Genomic DNA, 27,053 nt, shown 5'->3' with positions numbered 1-27,053 from the left:
CCGATACTTCCATCAACGGCTACGGAATGTCTGGAAGGTTTGGAGATCTCTGAAACTCAAACTCCTCTAGGAACTGATGTGAGAGTAACAATGGAGAAAGCTTCTCTCTCTATCACCAGTACTCTTCAGTCTGACACTACCAATCAATTACTGTTGACCTCCTCTGCTCCTCTAGTGGCGTCTTACGAAACCTCTCTGCTTGAAACTGTGGTTCCTCCGCTGACCTCAGAAGCTGTTATAGTTCAAGTACGTGATACTCCGCCACCGTCTCTGGCTTCGGTTATCTCCATCAATGCAGTAACCAGCGATGTCCCGACGTCTCAACAAGCTCCGTCCGAGACCCTTGGCTCACACTCTCACGATGATAGCAGGGTCCAAGCATCAGAAAAATTTGTCCCTTCTTTGGGATCATGGGCTAAACCTCTTTTTTTCAAACCTCCGGCCACTCCTCCCGACCCTAGTACTCCTCGAGACTATGATCCTGCATTTGTCGGGAATCAATTAGCCACTCTCTGGCCGACTTTGAATGACGAGATCTTAAACAAGCAACCTAAGGGAAAGTATCCATCCCGTACTCTCCAGCCTCCGATTGAAAAGCTACCACCGCCGGAACTAAAAGCGGATGGGAGACTCCGCTTCCCATGGGCTGCAAGATTAAGCCCTCAATCGCGAAATCTCTACCGGGCTGCCACACCAACTTACCGCCTAGATGGCACACCTGAGGTATCTATTCCTTCGAAAGTCCTTAAGCTAGGTCCAGAGAATAAGGATGAGTATATCATTGGTAAGTTCCATAAATGTGCTCTACCGCCAGGTGGTTTAGTACATGCTGTGGTGAATAGAATCTGGGGAAGAAGTTGTAAGATCAGTTGTAAGAAGCTTGGTGATTCATCTTTCATGTTCCATATCCCACACCAACCTACTCGGCAATGGGTTATTCAGCGTGGAGTGTGGCACATAGATGATTGCTTACTTTTTGTACTGCCATGGACCCCAGAAGGCTCCTTCAAAATTCCTGAAATCTCCACGCTTCCGGTTTGGGCCAATTTGAAGAACATTCCGGATTGTTGCTACTCAAGATTAGGAATAAGTCATGTCGCTTCCGGACTTGGAGAACCGATTCTTACTCACAAACCTCGACTTGATCCTACTAGTATGGGCGAGGCAAAGGTTTTAGTTGAGATGGAGCTGGACAGAGACTTTCCAAAGCTTATTGCCCTTGATGATAAGCAAGGTAACATCTTCCTTGTTAATGTTGAATACACATGGATTCCATCTATGTGTGAAAGGTGTGGTAATCTAGGACACAAAGCAAAGAGGTGTCTCTTACCTTCTTCCACTGCTCAGGTTTCTATCTCCGCATCAACCTCGCAAGACACTAGCTCTGATGTTCCTATTGTGGATATTGATACTGTTATGCAGCAAAAGGATAATGTTGAATACTCTGTACCAACTATCCAGAAAAATGATCTACATGTTAGTGGAAAAACTTCTCTTCAAACTAAAGATGATGGTGCCCATGAGCCTGAGAAACATACCATAGAGATTGAAGGTCTCTTATCTGAACTAGAAGCTACTCCTACCCTTCAACAGGAGAACCCGACTGCCTCGCCAAACTTTATCCCCACTTTACCCACTTTAGTAGATTCACAACCTACTCCCACTGCAGCATCTATTATGGAGTCATCTCCATCAACCGTTACCAACACTGAGGTTAGTGAAACTTTAGTCGTTGGTCCTCAAGCCACAACACATACACCCTTTGCATTTGAGAGCCCTGCTCAGTTCAAAGGGTCAAGAGATGTGGGAGTGGATGAAGATGGGACTGAGCCTTCTAGCTCGCTCAGCTTGACAAGAGGTGGGAGGGAAACAAAACCCCCTAGCAAATACCAAGACATGGAATGGAAGACGGTTCGAGGGAGAGGGAAGCGTGGCCGCCGCGGTCGTGGTTCTTATCACTAGTTATTGCCTTTCATTACGGTGTTGGTTATTCTAGTCTCAACTTTGGTTGTTTCATTGGTTGAGATTCAATCTTTTCATGCAAACTTTATCAAACTATAAGACTCATGTCTTATCTTGTAACATTTATCGTTTTTTTTAATATGAAAGCCCTTTTTCAAAAAAAAAAAAAAAAAAATTAACAATCCAAGATAATCTCTGAGGAGCAAGTTCCAGACACCAGCATATCAGACATGAATGATCCTATCCAGTGTTCTGAAATCGGACATGGACATGCGGTCGAACCGCTAAATATGGTGGCTTGGTGTGTAATCCAATTTGGATTTTAAGAGAAAAACCCATTATATATATAAAGATCCGGTAAAACCTACAAAAAATAGTTAAAACTCGAAACCCGGCTACCGGTTAAAACATTACATAAATTTTAATTTTATTTTTTTAGTTAAATTATGAGAATCTGATTTCAATTCTAATTAAAAAGCTAAATTTTTAGTTTTTTCAAAAATAAAAAGATCATATAATCATGTGGATTATGAATTTATTAACAAAACTAGTTGATGTGATTTACCATTAGTTTATTAGTGATAATTTCTTAAATTTTATGTTTAACTTTTGGCTTATTTTGGATTTGAATTTAATTTAATTATTCACATTAAATATTTAGATACTTACAGATTTTAAGTCTTGATATATTTTTATTATATGTCATAACTCGTAACTTGTTACAAAATTGTTAAATAGTCTAATTTTTTTTTGTTGATATTTTGTATGTGAAATGGAAAAAACTAAATTTAAGTATTTTTCCAAATGTTTTATAATACATAAAAAATTTCTTATATGTTTCAATAGCTAATATATTATTATATAACAAAATTAATTTATTTATTAATTCGCGGTCGACCCAATAACCTGGTGATCCGGTAAATTATCCGGTTCAGTGTCCGTATCGGATTTCGAAACACTGATCCTATCATAGTATCATATCTTGAATATTAAAATAAAATTCGATTGCGAGCTAAACATATACACACAGAAAATTTGCCCTTATATATGCTATATGCACATATGACATAACTATAGTAATATATATATATTATACACTAATACTCATAATACAAATCATATGATTAATGGTATTACGTATAACGGTGTGTGGTTCCTTGCAAACTTGTGCATGGCCTTTGTCTCCGTTTTTGTGGCTAGAATTCGTGTCTCATGATTGTTGAAGACAGAAGTAAGACAGTATCATCGACGTATCAAATATAAAGCCTTAATCATTTTCTAATAATTGTTTTAAAAAGTAGTCAAAAAGACAACGTATTCGTGATATGAGGTTCATGCTCTTCTAAAAAAATAAGGTATACTATTTTGTTGTCGCTGAGACTGTTGTCGAAGTTTATGGATATACAAGGCCATCTGGGTTGCCAGATGAAACATTCGTTTCAAATTCCCAAATTTTTTTAAAAATTATATATAAATAGATTTTTAAATTTATAAAAAATGAATTTTAGGTTTCCAAACTGTAGAAATCTTTCTTACACGGTCTATAGCCTCAGACTCTAAGGACTGGCTCTGTAGATATATCAAGTTCATTATTTAAGCATATAATGATAACTTGTTAATTGTTTCATAGCTAAGTTAGCTGATATAATTAGTCCAGTCCAATAATATATTACGCAATAAGAAATTGTTTTAAGTCACCATCCCGTCCTAATTATGTATCGATACGGTAGCGTCATTTCAAGTGTGGTAATTAAATTTAGTCAAAAAAAAAGTGTGGTAATTAACCCAACTTGGACTTTAGAGAAACGATTTGGTTATAATGATACTCTTGTGTGTTTATATAAAACCTAGTTACCTAAACATAAGATGCTCTATGTAAGCTAAAAATGAAATGTAAAAATACGCTAAGTGATAAAAAAACAAATGAAGAAAGAAAGACAAATGGGGGACACTTACAAAAAAAAAAAAAAAAAAAAAAAGACAAATGGGGGAGAGGATAGTCTTGAGAGTGGGTGAGGGAGGCATAGAAGCAGCCGACATCGAAGCTTTAAAAGTGGCAAAAATCTGAAAAAACCTTATCACATATATACGCGCATCTGAATATAATTATTTTTCTTAATAAAAGATTCATGAATTACGCTTTTATTTGTGTTTCAAATTAGCTTTGCTTCAAACAAAAGGAAACTGACCAAATGGGCAGAGGCTTGCCTTGATGCGAAAGAGTACAAACATATGCACGCGCTGTTAATGAAGAGCGATATGATGAAGCTGGTAAGTTAATACTAAGATTTATTCAAAAATATAAATCAGTGATCCGTATTTCCATGTAGCTTTCATAAATTTTGGTCTAAGATTAGTACATTGTTGTCTTAGGACATAGAGCATGCGCATCAACGAACCGGAGGTTCACAAACTTTAATTGTTTATTAATCTTTTTCGTTTGATTTAAAAAAAATAAAAAAATACGCAGATCAATAGCGGGCTGCCACGTGGCGTGGAGTCCGCGAAACGGTGATGAAACGGGTTTATCCGGAAGCATCCCTACAAGACGAGTTCATCAGATTCTATTATTATAATATATTTTTTTTATGTGTGAAAGCTTCGTTTATGAATCTTTGATGCTCATGCTCTTACAGCTGAGTGGAGAGATAATTTTGAACAGTTACAAACCAAGCTTAACCTAAGGAAATACACATATTAACAAGTATTTATAGGGATCATAGTGGAAGAATGAAGTGTAGTTTCGAGATGGAACACTACTTCTACACTTAACCCATTGTCCCGGAATAAAACAATGTATATAATGTATAAAATATATAAGTAGCTTAATGTGTGCATAGCTTATTAATTTATGATTTTTTTTGTTAAGTTTTGAATTATTGATTCACAAAAACCATAAGATCTTTTATTGTCAAATTCGTGATAAACATCTTAAAAATTAAAAAAATATCCATTAGAACAAAATGACTGAAATAATAACAAGAGAAACAGCGCCTAGCGATTTATCAAAATTTCATGTTAAATTAATTGCAAAGAAATGTAAAAAGCAATAGAACCCATCTCTATTTGTTTTACCACTTAAGCCTAAAAGAAACTAATGGGACGAATCCTAGGCCCAAGACGTATAAAGCCTGTTTGTGTATATGAGACGGTGCGTTAATATATCCCACATCGCTTGTGAGACTATCTTAACTCAATAACATGCGCTATAAATAAGGACTCGCGTGCCTTCTTAAAAAACATCTTTGCGCTTGGGGCAATGACGCAGCTAATGAGGTACTAACCGAGGCGCGTCTATTGCTGGTTGAAAACTATTTCCAAACCCCCTCCTGGGCCTAAGCTTGTCTTGGGCCTTCGAGAATTTCTGGAAGGGCTCCCTCCGGGGTAAAGCTCTACAATTTTTAAGTTAAAAAATTTTAACGAGGCCTTGCATTTACTTAGGTCTCAATAGTCTCTTCTAAGCTGTACTTCAGATTGCTGCTATTTGTTTATGTAGTACCCCAATGAGTTGGTTCATCAGTTTTCGTAAGTGGATAATGAACCTGCCTTAAAGTTTTATCAATCTATAATGCCCAAAGCATAAACAAGTTATGTGACAAAATAAAATTCAACGATCAAGCAGTTGGTAAGAATCCGAGGATAATACTGTGTATGTAATATGCTTATTCTACGAGTTTTAAATATGTATTTCTTTCGTGCAACAAAACATTAGTATGTACGTGTAGAAAATCGATGCCAAATAGTTTGGTAACGAGTAACGACAAAACATTGGTTGTTCTTTGGGAACACAGAACACCCTTGGTTCTTCCTCGATAACACTTCTGAGAAATATTGTAAAAAAAAAAACAAAGTGGAAATGCTAATGACAATAAGTTCACAAGATTACGAGTTGGTCGTTTCGTACAAAGATAACATTGATTGGTAGCTACGTTATTAGGTTCATTATAAATACCATTGAAGGGTAGTATTAGTTTTAATATAAGAGAGAACTACATTATAAGTGGCCATCCATTTCGTGACTAAAAAGAGAACAACTTTTTTCTCAGTCAATTGAGGTTATTACATCACATTACTGCACGTCTACTTTAGATAGAGTCAGCACCAACGAGCTCAAGTCCAGAAGAACCATCTTCTAGCCATCCAACGACGTCGTTTTCCTCCTGAACAAGACATCTCTTCTTCTCCATTATAAACGCCTCCACCTTCAAACGAAACTCCTCGCTGTTCAACCTATCGATCGCCGAGTTCGCCGACTCAGTCCTCCGAATCTTCGTCACCTGACTCTTATTCTCCTTCTTCCTCTCCGACTCAGTCCTCCTAAACTCCGTCGCCGGCCGGATAGCCTTATTCTCCGTTGTAACCGCCTCTACAACCACCACCTCCTCCGCCGAAACGATTTGCTTCTCCGCAACCACCTCCTCGTGGACCTCCGTGATAAACGTCGGAACGATTTTCTTTTTCGAATCATCATCATCGGAGGCGGTTACGGCTACGGTTACGGCGGAGAAGGAGGTGTACTGATCGTATAGATCTGGCTCGTTGGTCCTAACACTCCCACTCTCTTCCTCGCCGTGATCGCGAGATAGAAGGAAGATGGAACCGACGAGTACGTTAACGAAGAAGAAAACGAGCGCGCGGTTGGTTAAATTAATAACCGGTCCGGTTCGGTTAAACCAATCGCAGGCAGCTTGTAGCGTGGGAAACCACAAGTAGCAGAAGAAAGATAGGGCGGCTGCTCGTACGATGTTCCTGAGACGTTTCTGGTTGTTGTATCTCCTCATCGCTTCCGCTTTCTCCGCCTCCACGTCATCCAGCTGCTTCTTTGTCATGTTTTGTTTGTTTTGTTACCGTGTGATGATTGAAAAAGCTAATGCTCTGGTTTTTATGTACGAAAGGTTGAATACGATGAAGATCTTAGGTTATCACTGGGGAAATGAATCGGGAAAGTAACGATTCTTTACAAATTTTCCGGGAAATTTTTGAATTTGGGAAAGTAAAGCGATCGGTAGAATATTCGATTGGGGAGGGAGATCACTGACACACTGATACAGGTTCCTATTTTTATAGACCGTTCTAAATGCATGCCTCTTTTCATTTAAATGTTTAATTAAAATATTTTTTTTGTTTTTTTTTAAAATAATATAAAACTTTTAGTATATGGTTTTATGTGGACATTCAACCAATAGTGGTAGCAACATAATTTTTTTTCATTTTTCTTAATATTTTAAATATATGAAATGTAGTAACTTGGAGAATTCTTTTTTGTTTTCCTTGCAATGTTTTGTCTCTTGTCTATGAAAACAATGATTAGTTTGTCTAGTCATTGCCAAATTTCCATAATTAATTGAGATTGAAAATATAGTTTCCTATCGTATAAATACTGAATATACCCAATATATTTCAACATACCATAACTTAACAATCCCATTTCTAACAAAATATTCAAAGACATGTGAAAGTTTACTAGACATGGACTTGTTTAAGCAGTTGGAGGCTTGCAGCTAGAGGTGTTCAATCCGGATATCGGTTCGGTTTCGGTTCGGTTTTTTTCGGTTTTCGGTATTTCGGTTAGTAAAAAATAACTACCATTCTAAATCCATATTTACTTCGGTTCGGTTCGGTTTATATACCGTCGGTTTTTGGTTTATTCGGTTTTATACCAAAAAAACATAATTATTTTGTTTGAGATCATATTATATGAATTTTAGTCATATTGTCAACACAGTCATTTATTAAAAAAAATATTACATGTTCAAATAAATGAAAAAAAAGTAAAAATGATTCTACCATCAAATAAAATAATCAAATCTATAACTAAAATCAAAGCTTGAAATTTTGAAAATAAAAATAAGAAACAAAACAGAAACATGAAAGAAAAGTTTTTCCACTCTTCCATATTTAGTGTTCATTAAAGTGATACTTTTTCAATTGAAAATTTTCTATTAATTATTATTCATCAAATTTATAATCTTCATATTAATTTAGTGAAAACTAAAATAAATCAAAAAGATCAAAAAAGATTTAGAAAATAAGATGTCTGAATTGCGATGTATTGTTATTTAGTTATAGTTGAAGTGTTTTACAAATTAAGGTTTTTTATTACTATAAAATTATGGCAATAGTTATTAACACAAATTTAACTTATGTAACAAATAGATTTTCATGTATTGTTATAAAATAGATACATATTTACATGTTTCTACTTTTAATCGGTTTATTCGGTTTAATCGGTTATATACCAAACCATATCCAAATCCTACGGTTTTTATAAAATTATATCTATTCGGTTTATATGGTATATACCAAAACCAAATTATATTGTCTATTTCGGTTCGGTACGGTTCGGTTTTACCATATTGAACAGCCTTACTTGCAGCCCATGAAGCCACTTGTAAAGTTTCAAAAAGACTTGTGAAAGTCACGCGCCGCCAGAGTAAAAGAGCAACAAACTTATCCACAGACATACATACATTTACGAGCTTCATGGATTTGAAATACAAAAAGTTGCGCAAATGGTAGAGAATCACATGAAAATGAGATAAGTCACATGCACGAAGAAACTTTAGCGTTTGTGTACCCCTTTAACATCCCTTCCGTTGGGGCGCTGGACCCCTTTCGGAGGATAGTTGGGAATTTGGCTGCCCAGTAACCAGAGTTATCAAAAAAAAAAAAAAAAAAACTTTAGCGTTTGTGTACGCAAATATTATCTAAAAGCTTGATAATATTTTTGATGCATACATTAGTAGAATAGAGTGAGCTAAGCTTTTAGCAGACAAATACTGTTTTGGTGTAGCAACAGAGCTTAACACTGTCTGATCTTGGCGTCGTCGGGGACAAACGATTGCATTATTTGGACTAATAAACAATCTATGTAACATTTATTTAATCCGGCATAAACCAAACAGATCTTTCTTGTGTTAAGATCAGGGAACAGGAAAACAAAACATTTGGTCTAAATCGATATATTGTTTTCATGTTTTGAATGAGTGTGTTAAGAAATTTTCAAGCTTTATGATCCAACTCCACATCTATATCCATCCATTAAACGGTTGACTGGGCCTGACCGTCTACCAAAAACAGTTGACTAGGCATTGCTTACCGTCACATTAATTTTAATTCCCAACAGATAAAAAGCCCACTAAATAGTGTGTGCCTTTCAAACTTCAAATGAGCACAAGGATAGTATTACACTGGGTATGACCACAGAAACAACCCTCAATTAGGGATGTCAATTGGACGGACCGGGTGGATTTGGGCGTGTCCAGATGGACTTATTTTTTTCTGGGCGTTTTTGGTCGAGTCCAAATAGGACCATATCCAAATAGGACCATACCCAAATAGGACCATGACCAGGTGGACTGTCCATGGAATCCAGATGTCTATTTAATGTAAAACTAGAACTTGACCCGCGCCCCCGCGCGGGTGCTTGATTTAATTTTTGTTTAACATAAAATCATAAACCACTGATTTGATAAAAAAAATTCATACATATAGAATAGAATATATTATTTTATAATATAGATGTTTGATAATATATTTTTTTATTTATACATAATATTATATTATTTTTTATAACTTAATGCAATTTGATGTAATTGTACTATTCATATATTGATCTGTTGTTTTTTTTTGAATTTATTTTCAAAAGAAAAAAAACATACCTAAAATTTTAATTTTTGCATTAGTTTTCTATGAATTATCTTTAATTTTATGATATTTTATTTTCTTAAAAATTGAACTCTCCAATTTTTTATATTTGATTAAACTAAATAAAGTAATGCTATATTTAAAATTCTTTTATATAATATATACTATATATTTCAGTTGTGTTTTTATTTTCACTATAAAGAAACAACAACCATTGTAATTAATTAATTTAAATTGATTTTAAATGTAGTGGTATAATCTGTAAATAAAAAAATACAAAAAGGAAATATGTCATTTATTATAAATGCAATGATTAAATGTGTAAATAAAAGAAAGTAATAAATCTGCTATCCATGTTTCCAAACAATTCTCATTTATTTGTTTATCCTTGTTTCCAAACAGTACTAAGAGTACTTCAGTTTTAATAATATGGATGTCTAATTTTCAAACTTAAAAGATGTACATATTAGAAATTTCATGTTTTACAAAACATACTTAAACTTACTTAAATTTCATGTTTTACAAAACATACTTAAACTTAAATTTCATGTTTCACAAAAGATACTTAAAGTCTTAAACTTAAACTTAAAATCCATATTTACAAAAGCCAAAAGATACTTAAATTTCATGTTTCATTCCTTCACTTAATCTACTTCTTTTTCTTCTTTCCTCCACCTTCTTTTTCACCTTCCTTCTCTTTTTCCCCAAATATTTGTGATTTTAAATATTTTTTTTTTTAAATATGAACGTATTTGGGCAGCCCATGTCCATTTGGTTTTGTCCATTGGACTCTGGGCGCATCTGGGCATAATCCATTTGGACAGAAATATTTCGGGCATATTTGGACGTGACCATATTAGTCCATATCGATTTGGACATGGGCCGCCCATGGACAATGTGCCCAATTGACATCCCTACCCTCAATGCTAGATTGTGCTCGCTAATAATAAATTTAACTTTGCGTGTCTGCAAGTCACTACTACAATGATCTCGAGTCTGTTGTGAATAAATGTATGATAAAAACACTATGTCACAGTTCATGTTCTGGCTTATAACAGCAGACATTTGCACAGACCAAGATCATGCTCAAAGTTCTGCAAATCTGGCTGAAAGAGAGAGAGAGAGCCCTACAACAATTATCTCAAGTAACTCATCAAACACTAGACATCAATAACAACAACAGCAATAACCACATAAAGCATAATCATTTGCATTCAGAAGAAATGTATAACATACAACACTCAACAGCCAAAGCAGTCAACTTTTGATTCAATAAACAAAAAAAAAGAGACATTGTAAAGTCTCATCATTTCTTCTTCCCTTTACCAGCACCTTTGTTCTTCTTGGTCGGCAACACGATCTCTCCTTTCAGAACCGGAATCTCCATAATCTCCGACAGCCCCGCGAACCTCTTACGGAACTTCTCAACCTGATCAGCATCAACCATCAGAGCCGACCTGTTCCCGAGGTAAAACGGGTGGTTACCGGACCAAACATCGACCACATACTCTTTCTTGGTCCCTCCCGTGGTCATCACGAGCTCCCCGTTGCAGTAGACCTTGGCGTCCTCGTGAAACTCGGGGTGCAAATCCTTCTTCCTGCACGTTATTTGAACCACCGAAGGACTGCTTCCCGCCGGTTTATTTCCTCTTTTGGCGGCAATCGCTGCCGCCTTAACCGGCTATTCGGAAAATCCCACAAAAAAAAGTTTAGTGATTTGAGGAAAGGAGAGGAGAGTGTAGAAGAAGAAGCTTTTACCTTTCTAATTACCAGAGAAGGAGCACATGGGTTGATCTGGAGGAACGAGTTCGGGAGAGAAACCGCCATTTTTTTTAATCGCTTTGGCCACAATCTCTATCTCCTTTTCACTGGTGAAGAAGAAGCATCTAATGATAGATAAGGCAAGGAGGAGTAGGGATGAGGCTTAATTACGTTTCTAACCCTTGAACACTAATGTGTTTGTACCGGTTCGCCCGGACCCGAATTTTGAACCTGAACCGACCCAAAAATCTATATTGAAACTAATCTAGAATTTTATTGATAAATATATTTCTCTATAAAAAATGAGGATTCAAAAACCTCAATACCCATATATTTCAAGTTCGAGTGTTTTCTTTTTTTTTTCTTCTATATTTTTTGTGATTGTTATAATGAATTTACATATGTAAATTTTCATTTAGTGATGTTTTAAGTACTATAAATTTTAAATACTAAATTTAGAGTATACTTATTCGATCTCAATAATTTTTATTTACTTTTGATGATTTGTACTATTTAGAGTAGATTTATAGCGTTTAAAATAAAAATAAAATGAAAATTGTAATTAAAGTGATACATAAATGTTTTTGGATGTTTATAGGTAAATATTTATAAGTAAACCGATTCTGAACCGAATAAACCAAACTAAACCTCCATCGGTATAAAATCCTCTACTCAAAAGACCCGGATCCAATAAAGACTAACCTCAATCCGACCCGAAAAACTGGAAACCAGTCTTCTTCTTCGTCGATTCGACGCTAAATCTTTCTTTGAAAGAAAGGTTGACACTTTGTGGAAGGTTTAAGAAGCAAGTGACTATGAGAAAGGAGTTGTGCAGAAACTTTCAGCAAGGAAGGTAAACTTTCTTTGACCTCTCCTTCTTCTCTTCGTTTCCAAGTTGTTTGATTCATCTTTTGTTGTTGTTCTTGCAGTTGTAGGTATGGAGAAAGATGTAGATACCTTCATCCACAACAAACTAAACCAAACAACCCCTTCGGCTTCGGCACACAGCAGCAACAGAACAAGACTTCGAACAACCCTTTTGGATTCGGTGTACAAGGCGGTTCTAACTCCAGCAGACCAAATCAATCTCAGCAGGTTATGCCCTTTTTCAGATTTAAAGTATTGATTTTTGATTAATAATTGAAAGAAAAGAAAGCATCTTTGAATCAAATTGTGTGTTTCAGCCTTTTCAGAACACATGGCAACGTAATCCTTCTAGTGGTAGTGGTGCTTCTACGCAGCAGTCTGGTAAACAGACTCAGCAGGCTGACCATAAGTGAGTGTTTATCATATGCCTAGTTTACTTAAGTATCTTCCATTTGACCTGTTGTTGGTTACTTTGCATAGATGCACGGATCCTGCTGCGTGTAAGAGGGTGATTCAAGAGGATCTTAAGAATGAGAGACCCATGTGGAAGCTCACTTGCTACGCTCACTGCAAACAGTATGTTATTTGCTTCACTCTTTACAATTCTTTATAACGTTTTCTAATCTTTTTTTCTTTCTCTCTAGCCTTCCTTGTGACGTTTCTGGTGATATAAGCTACGAAGAGCTACGTGCCATGGCGTATGAAGAATCCAAACGAGGGATACCTCTACAGTCTATTGTAAGATTTTAATCTTTCTTAAACACACAATCATATCTCCTCTTTTTGCTGCCTTATCAAACAATGATGCGATTATATAGGTTGAAAGGGAGAGGAATTTGCAAAACGCCAAAGTAGCTGAGTTTGAAAACTTTCTAAGGAGTCCATACAGAGGCGCTGTTACAGCCAATCAAACTCCTAGTATCTTCCCACCAGCTACTCAGGTCAACTCCTCCCCTCCAGGGGGATTCTCTGCCTTCAATCAACAACCAGCATTCCCCAACACCAACGCTGGTGGTGGACCTCCTAATCCTTTTGGGCGGTTTAATCAACAACCTAATGCTTTCAGCCTCAACACTCCTCAACCTGCTCCTTCAGGTACTTGTTTTTTTCATTGTTCAGATTTGCTAAGACTCCATCATCTTAAACCTCTTTTTGCAAATGATCACAGGTCCTTCTGGTTTCCAGAGTCAACCATCATCGTTTGGACCTGGACCAGCTGCTCCATCTGCTTTCCAACCATCAGTATCGTTCAAGCCAGCATCGTTTGGACCTGGACCGGTTGCTCCCTCTGGCTTCCAGAGTCAGCCAGCATCGTTTGGACCTGGACCAGGACTCGCCACACCTCCACAGAACAGCAGCATCTTTCCTTCAGTGACCCCGACGCCGGCTTTTAATTCTAACCAGAATAATCAGACCGGTTTTAGTTTCAATTCCCCTGTTGCATCTTTCACTTCTCCTGCTGTAGACACAACAAACACACCTTCCGGGTAAGTGCTCATTCTATTTCCAGATTTTCCACCGTGGTAGACACAAGAAACATTGACCTATGCTATAGTTTCTTACCTGAATCATGTGCGGAAACCTTGCAGAACCGAGCTACAAGCAGGAGGTGCCCCTGTTGATACTAGCATCTGGTTAAAGGAGAAATGGAATCCAGGAGAGGTAAAATTGCTCAAAATCTTTAAATTATTTTCAAAATTTTACTGCCAAAACAAGAGTAGTTAGATTGTTTTGTTGATTTTGTTCCTGCAGATTCCAGAGCAAGCGCCGCCTGATGCATTTGTTCATCGATAAAGAAAGAGTCATTTGTTATTTTAGGGGAAAGAAGTTTTGAAATTACGTGTAGGGAAGTGTTTCTAAATGACTTTTGTCAATTTTCTTATGATCGTTTGTGTAATGATTTTGTGAACAAAAAAAAGAAGCTATTAAAGACTAATGAAAAGCCCTTTATACCATTGGCCAGCATTCTTATGAATATGAATCTTTTTACACGGATGATTGTGAAGTTGACTAGTCCACTGAATGTACCTATTATATGCTGGTGTGCCATTTATTGTATTGCATTAACCTTAGTTTGAGAAACATTGATTGATGAATAATAGTGTGGATGCTTTAGCTGGGAATAAGAATGAGCTTCTACTTTTATATATATATGACTCATGAATACAAATGTTTATATTATTGGTTATTACATCTCTAGATCTGTCTACATCCCATATCATAGCTTGATCATGTACTTGTTTTAGTTATTGAGCTGGTTAGTTCTGATTTTTTGGGTCACTGCTGATAATGGGGTAATGGTTCACATCATCTTACTTATCGTTCATCTGCACCAAATTTGTTCCACGCTTCCTGGAGAATCAGAACGAAGCAGGTTAGAAACTGATTGCAGATGGAGATAACTCAAGTGGAATTGATATATCGAAGAGTTTGAGAAAATAGAGACAGACCTTGAGAAGGTCAAAAACCTTTTCGCAAATGTACTTCTGTTGTGTGGATGCGCCACGTTGTTGAAGCTTGTCGGGATGAACGTAAAGAGTTGCCTTTCTGTAAGCTTTTCTCACAGAAGCACTTGAAACAAGATCAGTGAGAGGGATTGGTTTCCATCCACTCTCTGCTCCAAGTATCTGCAAATCATCAAAAAAACACAGGACAATAATCGTTAAAGAGTTATCTCTATGTTTCATGAAAGAGTTAAGAGCTATGGAGCAGAAACAGTTACGTATTGGAGTGTTGAGAGCAATGCCCGCAGGTTGTTTTCCTTTCCATTCGACCACCGTTTGACATCAGCATCAAGAGCTTCCGAGAGCCTCTGCAATTCCAATTAGAGAAGAAGAGAAACCAAATTACAAAGATGTGTGTATATATATAACAATTATCTGAAGATGACGAGAACTGTCTATGTGTCTTACATTTCTCTCTGCCTCCTCTTTCTGGACTTTGAGATCACGGAGTTTCTTCTCTGCAAGAGCCTCTGCCTGGAATGATGACAACACACAAACATGTTTTAGCGGAGAAAATAGGATCATACTAACAGATGAACAGATGGTGTACATACCGCACGCTCAGATGTTCTCTGGTGTCTCTCAGACCTAGCTTTGCATCTCTGGATTGGCTCAGCTTTGGCTTTATCAAGTAAATAGAATGAGCAGGTCAGTGCATAGATTAATCATTTTGGAAACGACAAGGTATAAACACATCTACGAAGACCTACCAGTCTGGTTTGAAGAACTAGAAGGACCCGAACTTTTATTCTCTGTACCCTGCTTCACAATAATACATGAGAGGTTTGTCAGATAAGTTAAATGATGGATATTCATAAGAAAAGAGGGGTTGAAACTCACAGAAGATGAGGAGCCTCGTCTATCACCAGAAGAGCCAAATGACTTGCTGCCACCATAACTTCTCGTTTGAGAAGCATCAAACTTACCGGACAATGCTTTTTCTAGGGCACGTTCTCTGGCCTCAGAGAGTGCTCTCTCTACAGCAGCACGCTCGGCTCTGAGTTTGGCTTGCATTGAAGCCTTCTCAGCTGATGACAACTTATCATTTACCTCAACAGATGCCTTTTCTGATCTCCTTGGACCATCAGAAGCAACTCTTCGGGGAACTCTCGCTTTTGCTTTCTCCATTGCTGCTTTTCCTGCTCTTTCCTTAGCATCAGCAAAGGCTCTTTCCCGGGCTTCACGTATAGCTCTTTCTACCATTGATCTCTCTTTCTCTTTCGCTCTTTCTTTTTCTTTTGCTTCATCTTTCTTTTTCAGATGTTTCTCAACTCGGTCTGCTTCTTTTTGTGAAGCATCAGAAGTAGATGATCGACAACTCTCCTCTCCCTCATTTTCTTTCATGTTTATATCTGTTGCTGCGCCAATTTCTTCATCTCCTTTCGGCAAACAACAGGAAGACTCGGCTGACTCTACATTGTTTCGATCTACCTCCTCCTTTTGACACTCAAACCGGTGCTCTTGTTCCGTCTTATCTTCATTATTCTCTTCACTTAGACTTGTTTCCATGTCATCAGATTCTTCTTTGGGTTCCTCTATTTCTTCAACCTTACTTGCACCTCCATCCTGCATATGAGCAGCCAAACTTTCCTCAACATAAGACTTGATTTTATCGTCAACGCTCCAACCACTTTGAATTGAATCAGTATCTATTTCTTCAACGTGCTCTTCCGTGCTACTGGCAGCACTGTTTTTCTCATGGAACTGATCCCTGAGATCCTGCTCGAAGCCAACCTCCTCAGTATGTGAATCACCTTGTCTAGTTTCAAAAGATGACCTGCTGGTGTCAGTATCTACGCTACAGTCGATCTTGGTTTCCTCTGCTAGTTCCCGCGTTTGGTCAAATTTCTCGCAAGATTTGTTTGAATCCGTCTCACTACGATCATATTCAAGCATTTCAGCATGAGAATCTGGATGCTCTCTGATCTCATCAAGTTCAGAAAGTCCTTGAGCCCAGCCAGCTTCTTCAAATACTTCCGGCACGTATTCATCATCTTGGTCACTAGCCATTCCAGTAGCATCCGGCTCCTCTTCTCCAATTAGTTCACGGACCAAAGACGTTTTTCCATGCACTTCTACGTTACCTTCCTCTTCTCTACAGTTTGTTTCTTGTTCAGACTCCAATTCTTCATCTTCTACGGTATGTGCATAGGCTTTATCCTCCGTCTCCAATTCATTCTCTTCATATCTATCTGTACCAGTAATTTGGCAGTAAGAAGTTTCTTTCCCATTCTCGTCTCCAGCTTCTTGATGGATATCAATATGCTCCTTTTCAGATTCCACCAAGCAATAAGTTTCATCCTCTCCCTTAGTAGTATCTGTTGTCTGGAACATCTGCCTAAACATTTGTTTAAGAACGGTCCAATTTTCTTGCAATCCTGAATCACTGGCTTGCTCAGATGTGCTTTCTATTTCCTCACTAGAATCATGGATCCTTACACCTTCCATTTGAAAGGACCTCTGTGTAGTTTCTGTTTCAACACTTGGTAGCTGCCAATGCCTTTTGTTTCCCTTCGGTGCCCTTATCATATTGTAGACGTCTTCAGAGGTCTTCCAAACTCTTCTTCGCCTGGGAGCCTTGTGCTCTGTCTCCTCGTGTATGTTTCCTGGCTCAGGAGTGCTTTCTCTCGCAAAAGACACCATAGTTCCAACACTTTCATCTAATTGAGTTGTACTCAAACTCTCATTAGGTGTTGGAATCTCTTCCACTTCCCTTACGTCTGGTTTGGTATCATCAGGACTAACTAAGATCTCCTGCGGCCTAGAAACTATCTCCTTCTCACCCTCCTGATCTAGAAAACTGTAAGTTGGGTCAGAGGTTTCTTGGAAAACTATTACACCACACTCAGGTCCATCTTCGGACTCACAAGAAGTTTTAACTTGCCATCCTGTTTCTTTCTCCATCTCCTCTGAACACTCTTCCGCAAAAGTAGACATTTTGGATTCAGACTTCTCTTCTTGTTTGGTTTCGCCTTTACTCTCAGTTTGTTGCTGGATCTCCTCCGCTTCCGTGACTGGAATAGCAGCTAACATCTCTTGTGAGTCACCACCACCTTCTTCACAGTGAACCATTTGAGGGAGGATAGATTTTTCCTCCTCTGTTGGATGTGTCTCATTCTTTTGTGAAACCTTGCTTCCCGTGAAGGCCTCTACAACACCTTTTATTTTACTACCCAGCTGTCCAAATGTGTAGAAGGGATTCTCAGTCAATGGTTGCGCCTCTTGTTTCGTATCAGTTTCAGATTTGGCTGGTGCAAGGCCTTCTGGCTCCTGCTGCTTACTCTTCATAACTGATTTGAATATCCCTCCAGGTAAGTCCCAGTGTTTTCGAGCTCTTCTGGCTTGTTCCTCCTCTAGCTTCACCTCTTCGACCTCTTGCTGCTTATGGTCTGAGGTTGAATTTAAAAGTCCTTCAGGAACATCCCACTGCTTCCGTGCTCTCTTTGCATGTTGATCTCCCTCGTTTGAGAATGATTGTTCAGAAGAGTTCACCGCTTCACCAAGAACTTGAGAACTGCTTTCTTCTGTTTTTTCTTCAACTTTTTCGTCCCTTTTGTCTTCAACTTGAGAACTTACCACAGCTTCGGTTTTTACTTCAACTTTAAGGGACTCATCACAAGTTTTCAGTTTAGCGGAACTACGAAAACCTGATTTTTTCCTGTCCATCATTTGTTTTGCGATATTCATTCTCACTTGAGCCTCTTCTAAAGCCTTTTTCAACGCCGCGGAAGACTCAGCAGCAGAAGAATCTATATCTGTTTCAGCATCAAAGAATGGAGGTGAACTCGGAGAATCATCATCATCTTCAGCTTGATGATACCTCTCCGGAAGCCCTGAACTGAAACCCATAAATCTTTCAGAAGCTCCATTGAGTGTACGCTGCAGCAAGCTGGAAGGTGGTTTCACATCCCGACGCTCAGCAATAGAATCAGTCTTGCACGTGGAGTCACCACGCGTAGTGCTTTCATCTCGAACAAAGATCTTCTCGTAATCCACCTCAGTTTTAGATCTCCGCTTTCTAGAAGCCTGAACTTCCTCAACTGATGGAATAGGTGTTTTACTCTCAACCTTCTGCAACAGACTCGTGTTATCAACCACTTGAGTGGGAGGAGACTCAACAGGAACCTGAGCAGAACGAGTAGTCCCCTTCTCATCCTGGCCAATCTTCTGCAACGGACTAATATTATCAACCACTTGAGTAGGAGCAGCCACGAAAGGAACCTGAGCAGAACGAGTAGTCCCATTCTCACTGCCCTGGACAATCTTCTGCAACGGACTAACCTCACCAACCACCTGAGTAGGACTAGGACCAGACACAGCTTGAACCTGAGTAAGATGAGCTGTCCCATTCTCTTTTGTCTGGTGTAGTAATATATCAGAATGCTTCATCCTAACCATCTCAGGCGAAGAAGTTAGATTCTTGACCTCATCAGAAGAGCTTCCACCTTTCCTACGACTCCTACACATTAAAACAACAGACCAAAGGCTCACCAAACAGAGACCCAACAAACAAAGTCTTCAACTTTTCACTCAGATTCTACAAAGGTAGCACCTTTAAAGGATTAAAGCAGAGAAAGTTACCTTCTTTCCTTCTTCTCAGGCCTAACGATCACTTCGTTGGGAGTAACAGCGAAATCACCGCAACCTCCGAACCCTCCAAACACCGAACCGTAATCGAGCTTGGAGCTCCTTACATCGACTTTAACCTTACCAACGTTGAGCTCAGGGACATCGAGAAACGGAATCGAAGACGGAGAAGGACCCGAGCCGCGGAATATCTCGCCGTAATCGACGAGAGGAGACTTCGTGTTAGCAGGAGAAGAGAAAACGCCGTCGTATACGGCATTGGCGCTGAAGCTGAGGCTGTGGCTGTGGCTACGGCTAGTCATCTTCCTGGAGAAGGTAGTAGCAGAGGGAGGCTTCTCGTACTCCATAGAGAGGACTTCGTTGGGGTTTTAGAGTTTTCTTCTTCTTCTTCGTCTTCCTTCTCTCTCTTTGGGGTGGGTTTGTCTCCTCTTTGCAGTAGAAAAAATCTGCAGAGGTAGAGAGAGAAGAGAGAGAAGTGAGAGAGAGATATGAGCTGTGTTTTTTTTTCTGCGTAGATATTTTTTTAATGTTAATATAAATAAATTATTTAATAATTGGACAAAGCGCGTGAAGAAATAATGACTGTCCGTAAATAGTTGACAAGTATAATCGCGACGTACGATCTGTTCCGTATTATTTTTTGGTATTATTTGAAAATACTCTGTTTGTGTTTTTATATTTTGAAACTAGATTTTTTTGTGTGTTTCAAAATTCATTCTTTATACATATAAACATCAAGTTGCCCAAAAAAAAATACATATAAACATCTCTATATGTAATAAGACATTTTGTCCAGATTTAAATAAGAACTAAGTTCAATTTCTAATTAGTTTTTTTTAAATTAAAAAAATTATAAGATCATAAAGCCTACAATTCACTGTATATTTCTAAATCTATAGGTTTAAGCATAATTATAAATTAGTTGGTTTAGTGTCACCATAATATAGTCATGCTTGTAGTAAACAACGATTTTGATTGTCTTGACAAAAGAATATTGGTCTTGGACCGTTGGTTATTTTCTAGAATATGAGAAAAGATATTAATGATCCGAACTTTTGATTTTAGTTTTAACATATATTATATAAAATTACCCTTCAGTTTTATAGAGGGTTATTTAGTCAATTAATATTAAGAAAGTGTAATTTATAAAGGAAGAAGTGTATCATCAACTTTGGAAAAATATTTAAGTTTTCTCTAATTGCTACTTGGGTACTATAAAAGCAAATTAACGTTAACATGTGTCGGTCAATCACTTTCATTATGTTATTGGTAGCATATTATTTATTACTCTAAGATGCTTTAGCGTTTTAAATAACTGTAGATTGGTAGCCATTTTGTTGTTGTTTTTTGTCTTCATGCGATATTAGTGGGTTGGGTATTATTCATTGTGTGAAATCAAAACTATTCCACACGCCAATCTAATTTAGCTTTGCAATAATACAAATAAATAGTAGCAGATATGACAATGTGGTAATTAGCATGCTGGACAATATGGCGTTTAACATGCTACACAATATGGCATTTTCCATTAGCAAACCTAAAGAAAAGTAGAGTCAAACCTACATTAGAACTTCTATTAACAATGAAATGATGTAAACGTTGACAAAAAAAACAATGAAATGATGTAAGGGTTATTTTCGGAATATTATGTAGCATAGTGAAAGCTATGATTCTCTGTACTCTGGCGACCGTTAGGCATTAGCCTAGCCCGTTTGTCATATTTCAGTCTTTTCTTGGGACAATTAAACAATAATATGGTTTATGTTAAGCTCAACAAAGTAGTTAAATGTTCATTTTTACAATATTTTCATCGGAATTCAACTCTACTAAAACGCAATGCTCCGTGTTACAACTTGATACGTTACAATAACACCGCGGATTTGAGTTTTATACAATGGTATCTTAATTTTTTATTTTATTATGATGATGTAATGAGGTAACTACGATCCTAATAAAGTTTGGTTAATTTACATACTGATACAAAAAAAAATACATGCTGATCGTGCAAAAAAAAAAAACAAGAACAAGAAGGGGTAGAAAACAAGTGGCGTTACAAAAGTATGTATTAAGCCGTTGTGTATGTCTTTATCTCGAATGATCACATGGTTTTGGTACAAGACATGGATTCTTGTCACACCAATTTCCCACATATTCTCATAACAAGAAAAACAATTCACCACATTTTTATATATACTCCAACAAATTTTAAAATTGAAGTGAAACCAATAGTTCAAATATTTTTTTTTAATAGTTCAAATATTTATCATACAGTATAACTCAAATTCATGATTTGAATTTGAAGCTTCCTCTTGGTTGGTGGGTTTTTGGGATGTGGTCCAAAACGTTTAGATTACACAGACTGGTCCAGGTTAAGTAAGACAAAAATATACATTTATAACAACTACTCGTATAGATTAGTACATTATATGAATTGAATGACCGTATGTATGCACACGTTTTGTAGAAATGTAATGATTCACAGCTTCATAGTTGCTGGCAATCACCAAGAGCAAGAAACTCATGCATTTCTCGACAAATTCATATGTTATCCAAAATAGTATGAACATTATTCACAGACTGAATAAAATCCAAAACAACTTTGCCATTTCCAAGATCGTTCCAGCTATCACCGCGTTGAGTGTTTTAAACAGTTCAATATTGGAAAATCCTACAGAAAATAAACATAGGTTTATGTTTCTTGTTTCCTTCAGAGAATATAGAGCACAAACATAAAGTTGAAACTGTTTATTTGAAGAAACATCAAAGAGACATCTTGTATCGGGTAGTGGTCCCCAAGTGCCATTAAATCATTTGTTTAGTGATCACTGATCACATAATGTTACTATTATAATGCGCCAACGAACGACATATATAATTGTTGATAATGCTTTTTCCATACTATCTAGTGATTTATATTATAATTAGGACTAATACGAATCCAGACGAAAATGACATCTCAGGCAAAGAAAAAGAAAAAAAAGTAGCAACATTCATGTGCAAGTGTGTGTATATGTGATGTTGACCTTCCTAACTCTTTAACATCGAGCGCCAAATTAGAATATAGATACATGTATATTTACTAATCACCAACTTGTTTATGGATAGAAACTCATTAACATTCACAGACCTGTATAATCTCATGTAAATCTTAGGTTTTCATTAGTATTAACATTTATCATTTACTCCTGTTTAATAAAAAATTAAACATGTCATTTGAAAGGATTCACTTTAGAATGTAATTTATACATACTTCTATCTAAATATTAATGATAAAATGCATTGATTTTATAAATAATTTTATTTATTTCAAAAATAATTTATTAGAATAAAAATAATTATTAAAAACATAAATGAATATTTTTTAAAAAAATTGTGAAAGTGTCAAAATTATACTTTTTATAAAACATATATAACCAAACATTTAACATGTAAGTTATGTAACGTTACAACATACAAATGATTAACTAAGAGTGTAAACATTAATTTTTTTACATCAAAAGTTTTGAATTCTAATTATAAAAAGTAAATTTATTATTATTTATATAAACTAGTGAAGAATAAACTTACATAGTTTTTAGTCTAGATTAAATAAAGTTGTTCGACGTAAATTTTATAAAATGATTAAGCGTAATATAATTAAATTATCAAAACAAGTAAAACTATCAATTTTGATTTAATAATTCTCACAGGTTAAAATAAGAATAAATTAATGTTAAAGAAGAGCAAACATTAAATGATGGTAAAGCTTTTCGGCAATTGAGATCTAACATGTAGAGTAAATCTTGGTTAATTCCTTTTTAGCTTTTTGGAGAAAAAATAAACGTAAACGACTGCTTTAAGATCGAGAATCTAATTATATATCAGTCAAAGCAAAAACAGATTGGAGCCCACTAAAGATAATATATCGTCACTACTTTCGGGTTTTTTAATTATGTAATATATATTTCAAGCTTTTCGATAGGCCATTGGCATCATGAAACCTAATCTGCAAGGGCTTTTCCAAGTTTTTATAATCTTTAAAGTGTTTTCAGTTGCTTTCTTGCTAAAAGTAGTCTCTGAGAGAATCTCTCAGCCATATGCATCGCATATTCACACCCAACCACATGCTTACTTCTCCGTGTTTTCAACAAGACATGAATCACATTCACATGATTGCATGCATATAAAACCTATCATCTCTCGACCCAATAAGGGCCAATATTACAAACCTCTAAATAGCCCATATTATAAAGGGTCATCTTTAGAAGGGTCAGCTGCGATCACTCGCTCGAGATTTGTGTATATCGATTTTCAATCTTCAGTGCAGCCAATATGCTTGGTGGTGTGTAATAAAGAATCTAAAACCTCTTGGTGAAATGTATGTGTTATTTTTCTTCTAGTGATACAATTCATTTTTAATTTAATGGTGAAATAACATCGAAGTTACTTACTAGATGATACTTCTTTCACATCTTGCAATTTGCTTTTTCGTATTTGATTTACAATATGCATCATGTGTTTTATATGCATACATACTTTTTTTTTTTGCAAATCTGACATTCAAGGATGTTGACATTGTTTTTACAGATTGAATCCATCTTTATGTTGTCAGGAAACTAGTAAAAATAACACAAAATAATATTGCTTCTTGCAAAATATACATGTAGACAAAAAATAAAACTAATATTTTCTTAATGCAATTTTATTAAAATATCACTAATAAAAGTTTAAAATCAAATCTATATATATGATAAAGTTTTCATAAACAAAAACAAAAAGTAAATTGAAAACTATTTAGTGAAAACACTTGTTATTTTTCACAAAAAAAATATATATGCGGTTGCAAGAGTTTGGTGCTAATTTATCATGTCTTTTTTTCTAGCGACATGAAGTATTAGTAATATAATGGTTCTTGTCAAATCTTATTGGATTCATTAGTGCTACAACGAAAAGTTGCTAATTGAAGAAATAATGAGTGAGTGATATGGCAGACTCATTACTTGAAACTTGAAAGGCCATGGTGGCCACAACTTCTCTTTTTTTCTTAATAAAAATGTATTTTGTACTTATTAAAACTTGGTCTAGAAACACCTATATAGGTAACTTTTTTTAAATGTACTAATAACATATTTTAGTAAATTCACATTAAGAAAATACTAGTTTTAATTTTTGCTGTCTAAAGGTGTATTTTTCAGAAGCAATATTGTTTTGAGTTGTTTTACTAATTTCCTAGCAAAAATAAATAAGGATATAAACATTGTTTAAGCTGAAAAACATTTAAGGATATGTATTTTTTTTTCTTTTTTTGAAAAAGGTTTAATTTAAGGATATGTATATTGCTTTCAGATTATATTCATCTTTCATTTTACATGTCATAAACATTAAACATGACACTGTTAACAACGTTGCTGACATTTGGATGGAAAACTTGACTGAATAAAAACTAAAAAGAGGATATTTCTCTTATTTACACACGTATTCATTTATTTTGGCTTTCTTTTTCATCTTGGAGTTTCCTTATTTTTTCCTAAATATTTTCTTATTTTATTCCAATTTTTCTTATATTTTCCTTAAGTAATGCCTGGGGCAGAGAAAGGCTTTAGAAAAGCTGCTTACGTATGCGATATCCTAGTTGTAGAGAACAACCAGACTTTGGTTCCAGTCCAAGATTTTGGGGTACGAGCTCAATTCCCAAAATATTTATTATTCAGTTAAAAGGTCTCAAACTAAAGAGTGTGAGAAGCATTTTTATTTCGGCGGACCAGGGCAACGCGTTGAGAGGCAGTTCGTGGAACATTGGCATGTGCGTCGCTATTATTGTATTTGGTTTTTTTCTTGTGTGTTTAGTGTTGTTTCGGTATTGACTGTGTTTTTGTTTTCGAGTGTGGTTAGTTTCTTTGGGTAAAAGGTTGTGTGTTTAGTTTATGAAAATAATATATGCTGCTTCAATATCTACTGGTTATGTCAACCAATTAATGATGTTGGCAATCGTAGAAGCTTTCGACTTCTGATTAGACTGTTGGTTTCCATTTGGCAATTTTTTTGGAAAAGAGGATCCTATGGCTATGATCATGCGTATGGAAAAGTTAAACGATGGTAGATTCTCAAATTTCAACATATGTATAATCATAGCCAATAGATACCAAAAGGTTGAAATCGAATGCTAGTTATGGTGTATGTGTTTTTTATATTGTATATATGACGATGTTTAGCCGAACTGATTACAAACCAACATAATGACACCATCTTTTAAGTCCCCAAATTATAAAATACTTCCGATCATGTCAAGCTTGAATATCCCGATCATGCTTTTATTGAGGAAAAAAAAACTAATGGTTAGTACAAGAACAATAGAATGATGGGCCTTCGGTTGGATTAGCACCACATTGACCAAATTTAAATCCCTTGTCAATACAGTCCAGAGCGCAATAATACCATCCGTCTTCCCCATCACATACATTGGAGGAAAGAGCATACGAAAATATACTCCCTCCGTTTTCGCCATCAAATATGGTCCTGGGAAATCTCAAATTAGCTTAAGTTAGTCAAAAACTAATTAGATTTATTTGTGTATTTGCATATATCCTTTGACTCTGCTTATTGACTATTTAGTGACGTGTTTAGTTATTTATTTTAAAACATACTCCTTCCATGTTTTAATATAAGTCGTTTTAGATAAATTTTTATGTTTCAAATTGTATGACGTTTTTGGTTTTCTATGTAAAATTTATTAACACTTAATGTTATATGACCAATGATAATATACTTTCTATTTTATTATTAGTTGATTTGTGGTTAGGTAAATAATTAATAATTTTTTATAAAAAATATAAAAAATTAATGATTTTCTTAATCTATGTACACAATTCTAAAATAACTTATATTAAAAAACGAAGAGAGTAAATGTAAATTACTTTGGTAACAATATCTTATTATAGTATTAAATGTTGCATTTGACTCCAAAAAAAAAGTATTAGAAAGTTACATAAGACAACATTTTTTTCATCAAACTTTTTGGGATATACATTTATTTTACTTTGATATATTTCAAGATTCTCACAATACTTTTACAAATTTGTTCAAATATTTACATAGTAAATAAGTTACACAAAATTTATTTATTTTTAGCCACATGTTTACTTTTAACATTTATAACAAAACATAAATGTAAATTACTTTAGTGTAAGCAACTTATTATAGTATTAAAAAGTTGCATTGGACCCCCCAAAAAAACTATTAGAAAGTTACATGAGAAAACATATTTATATAAACTTTTTGGGACATATATAGCTTTGACATATAGACTTTAAGATTCTCACAACTGGTTTGCAAACTTTGTTTTATTTTGTGATAGATTCACATTTAGTTTGACAAAATCGACTAAAATTTGATATATTTCTCTTTTGACCAAATACTTACATAGTAAATAATGTACACAAATATATTTACGTTTAGCCACATATTTACTTAATACTAGTAGATCTATTTAGTTCTTCACAGATTTATCTGTTTCACATGTATTTTTGGATTATTTTAACTAATATCTAATATATTTTTTTCTTCTTACCATTATTTATTTTATTTTGAGCACATATTAATTTAATTCCGTATAAAACCGGTTCAAACCATGGTGGTTAAACAGAATTCAACTAACTAAACCAAGACAGTGCAATTATGTGGAACTTTTTTCTTTAATTAATAATTATATTTAACAACCTCAAAAATTGGCAAATCAGAATTGTTACA

General features: G+C 35.6%; 4 protein-coding genes and 1 non-coding gene across 9 annotated transcripts; 2 read left to right on the top strand and 3 right to left on the bottom strand.

Moving 5' to 3' along the window:
• The first annotated feature begins 5,203 nt into the window (after positions 1 to 5,203).
• Positions 5,204 to 5,354, top strand: LOC117126991. Its single transcript, XR_004449752.1, has one exon. It is a non-coding gene; the product is annotated as a U4 spliceosomal RNA (small nuclear RNA).
• Positions 5,355 to 5,831: 477 nt separating this feature from the next.
• LOC103831992 lies at positions 5,832 to 7,652 on the bottom strand. 2 transcript variants are annotated; one of them, XM_033275193.1, is made up of 2 exons: positions 6,284 to 7,652; positions 5,832 to 6,229 (listed from the first exon to the last, which is right to left on the bottom strand). In XM_033275193.1, the coding sequence occupies exons 1-2, from the start codon at positions 6,789 to 6,791 to the stop codon at positions 6,048 to 6,050; spliced, it is 690 nt and encodes a 229-aa protein (XP_033131084.1). In that variant the 5' UTR covers positions 6,792 to 7,652; the 3' UTR covers positions 5,832 to 6,047. The 2 variants fall into 2 exon arrangements, with proteins under 2 accessions (XP_033131084.1, XP_009106190.1); XM_009107942.3 differs by having other exon boundaries at positions 5,832 to 7,639.
• A 3,107-nt stretch (positions 7,653 to 10,759) lies between these two features.
• LOC103831990 (50S ribosomal protein L31, chloroplastic) lies at positions 10,760 to 11,570 on the bottom strand. Its single transcript, XM_009107941.3, has 2 exons — positions 11,368 to 11,570; positions 10,760 to 11,290 (listed from the first exon to the last, which is right to left on the bottom strand). Exons 1-2 carry the CDS (start codon positions 11,434 to 11,436, stop codon positions 10,916 to 10,918), a joined length of 444 nt encoding a protein of 147 aa, XP_009106189.1. The 5' UTR covers positions 11,437 to 11,570; the 3' UTR covers positions 10,760 to 10,915.
• Positions 11,571 to 11,981: 411 nt separating this feature from the next.
• LOC103831989 (zinc finger CCCH domain-containing protein 16) lies at positions 11,982 to 14,192 on the top strand. Of its 2 annotated transcripts, none has more exons than XM_033275192.1 (9): positions 11,982 to 12,223; positions 12,300 to 12,465; positions 12,564 to 12,646; positions 12,718 to 12,813; positions 12,882 to 12,975; positions 13,056 to 13,332; positions 13,406 to 13,724; positions 13,827 to 13,899; positions 13,990 to 14,192. In XM_033275192.1, exons 1-9 carry the CDS (start codon positions 12,186 to 12,188, stop codon positions 14,029 to 14,031), a joined length of 1,188 nt encoding a protein of 395 aa, XP_033131083.1. In that variant the 5' UTR covers positions 11,982 to 12,185; the 3' UTR covers positions 14,032 to 14,192. The 2 variants fall into 2 exon arrangements, with proteins under 2 accessions (XP_033131083.1, XP_009106188.1); XM_009107940.3 differs by having other exon boundaries at positions 12,555 to 12,646.
• A 168-nt stretch (positions 14,193 to 14,360) lies between these two features.
• Positions 14,361 to 19,853, bottom strand: LOC103831988 (auxilin-like protein 1). Of its 3 annotated transcripts, none has more exons than XM_009107938.2 (8): positions 19,323 to 19,852; positions 15,582 to 19,200; positions 15,452 to 15,503; positions 15,296 to 15,363; positions 15,150 to 15,215; positions 14,960 to 15,049; positions 14,688 to 14,864; positions 14,361 to 14,589 (listed from the first exon to the last, which is right to left on the bottom strand). In XM_009107938.2, the coding sequence occupies exons 1-8, from the start codon at positions 19,673 to 19,675 to the stop codon at positions 14,554 to 14,556; spliced, it is 4,461 nt and encodes a 1,486-aa protein (XP_009106186.1). In that variant the 5' UTR covers positions 19,676 to 19,852; the 3' UTR covers positions 14,361 to 14,553. The 3 variants fall into 3 exon arrangements, with proteins under 3 accessions (XP_009106186.1, XP_009106187.1, XP_033131082.1); XM_009107939.2 differs by having other exon boundaries at positions 15,452 to 15,500; XM_033275191.1 differs by lacking the exons at positions 14,361 to 14,589; positions 14,688 to 14,864; positions 14,960 to 15,049; positions 15,150 to 15,215; positions 15,296 to 15,363 and having other exon boundaries at positions 15,423 to 15,503; positions 19,323 to 19,853.
• Positions 19,854 to 27,053: the final 7,200 nt, after the last annotated feature.

Source organism: Brassica rapa, chromosome A07 (genome assembly GCF_000309985.2).
Source record: "Brassica rapa cultivar Chiifu-401-42 chromosome A07, CAAS_Brap_v3.01, whole genome shotgun sequence".
In the NCBI taxonomy this organism is placed as follows: Eukaryota; Viridiplantae; Streptophyta; class Magnoliopsida; order Brassicales; family Brassicaceae; genus Brassica; species Brassica rapa.
Note: the sequence above shows the minus strand (reverse complement) of the source record. Positions and strands in the feature narration are given on the sequence as shown.

What these genes read in the sequence shown, in the direction of transcription:
- LOC103831988 (XM_009107938.2), bottom strand. Translation starts at nt 19,675, where the DNA reads ATGGAGTACGAGAAGCCTCCCTCTGCTACTACCTTCTCCAGGAAGATG. An exon ending in CCTGAGAAGAAGGAAAGAAG is followed by an intron (nt 19,201 to 19,322) that starts GTAACTTTCTCT and finishes TTTAATGTGTAG; the next exon opens with GAGTCGTAGGAAAGGTGGAA. An exon ending in GACGAGGCTCCTCATCTTCT is followed by an intron (nt 15,504 to 15,581) that starts GTGAGTTTCAAC and finishes ATTATTGTGAAG; the next exon opens with CAGGGTACAGAGAATAAAAG.
- LOC103831990 (XM_009107941.3), bottom strand. Translation starts at nt 11,436, where the DNA reads ATGGCGGTTTCTCTCCCGAACTCGTTCCTCCAGATCAACCCATGTGCT. An exon ending in CTTCTCTGGTAATTAGAAAG is followed by an intron (nt 11,291 to 11,367) that starts GTAAAAGCTTCT and finishes TTTTCCGAATAG; the next exon opens with CCGGTTAAGGCGGCAGCGAT.
- LOC103831989 (XM_009107940.3), top strand. Translation starts at nt 12,186, where the DNA reads ATGAGAAAGGAGTTGTGCAGAAACTTTCAGCAAGGAAG. An exon ending in TGCTACGCTCACTGCAAACA is followed by an intron (nt 12,814 to 12,881) that starts GTATGTTATTTG and finishes CTTTCTCTCTAG; the next exon opens with CCTTCCTTGTGACGTTTCTG. An exon ending in ACAACAAACACACCTTCCGG is followed by an intron (nt 13,725 to 13,826) that starts GTAAGTGCTCAT and finishes GAAACCTTGCAG; the next exon opens with AACCGAGCTACAAGCAGGAG.
- LOC103831992 (XM_009107942.3), bottom strand. Translation starts at nt 6,791, where the DNA reads ATGACAAAGAAGCAGCTGGATGACGTGGAGGCGGAGAAAGCGGAAGCG.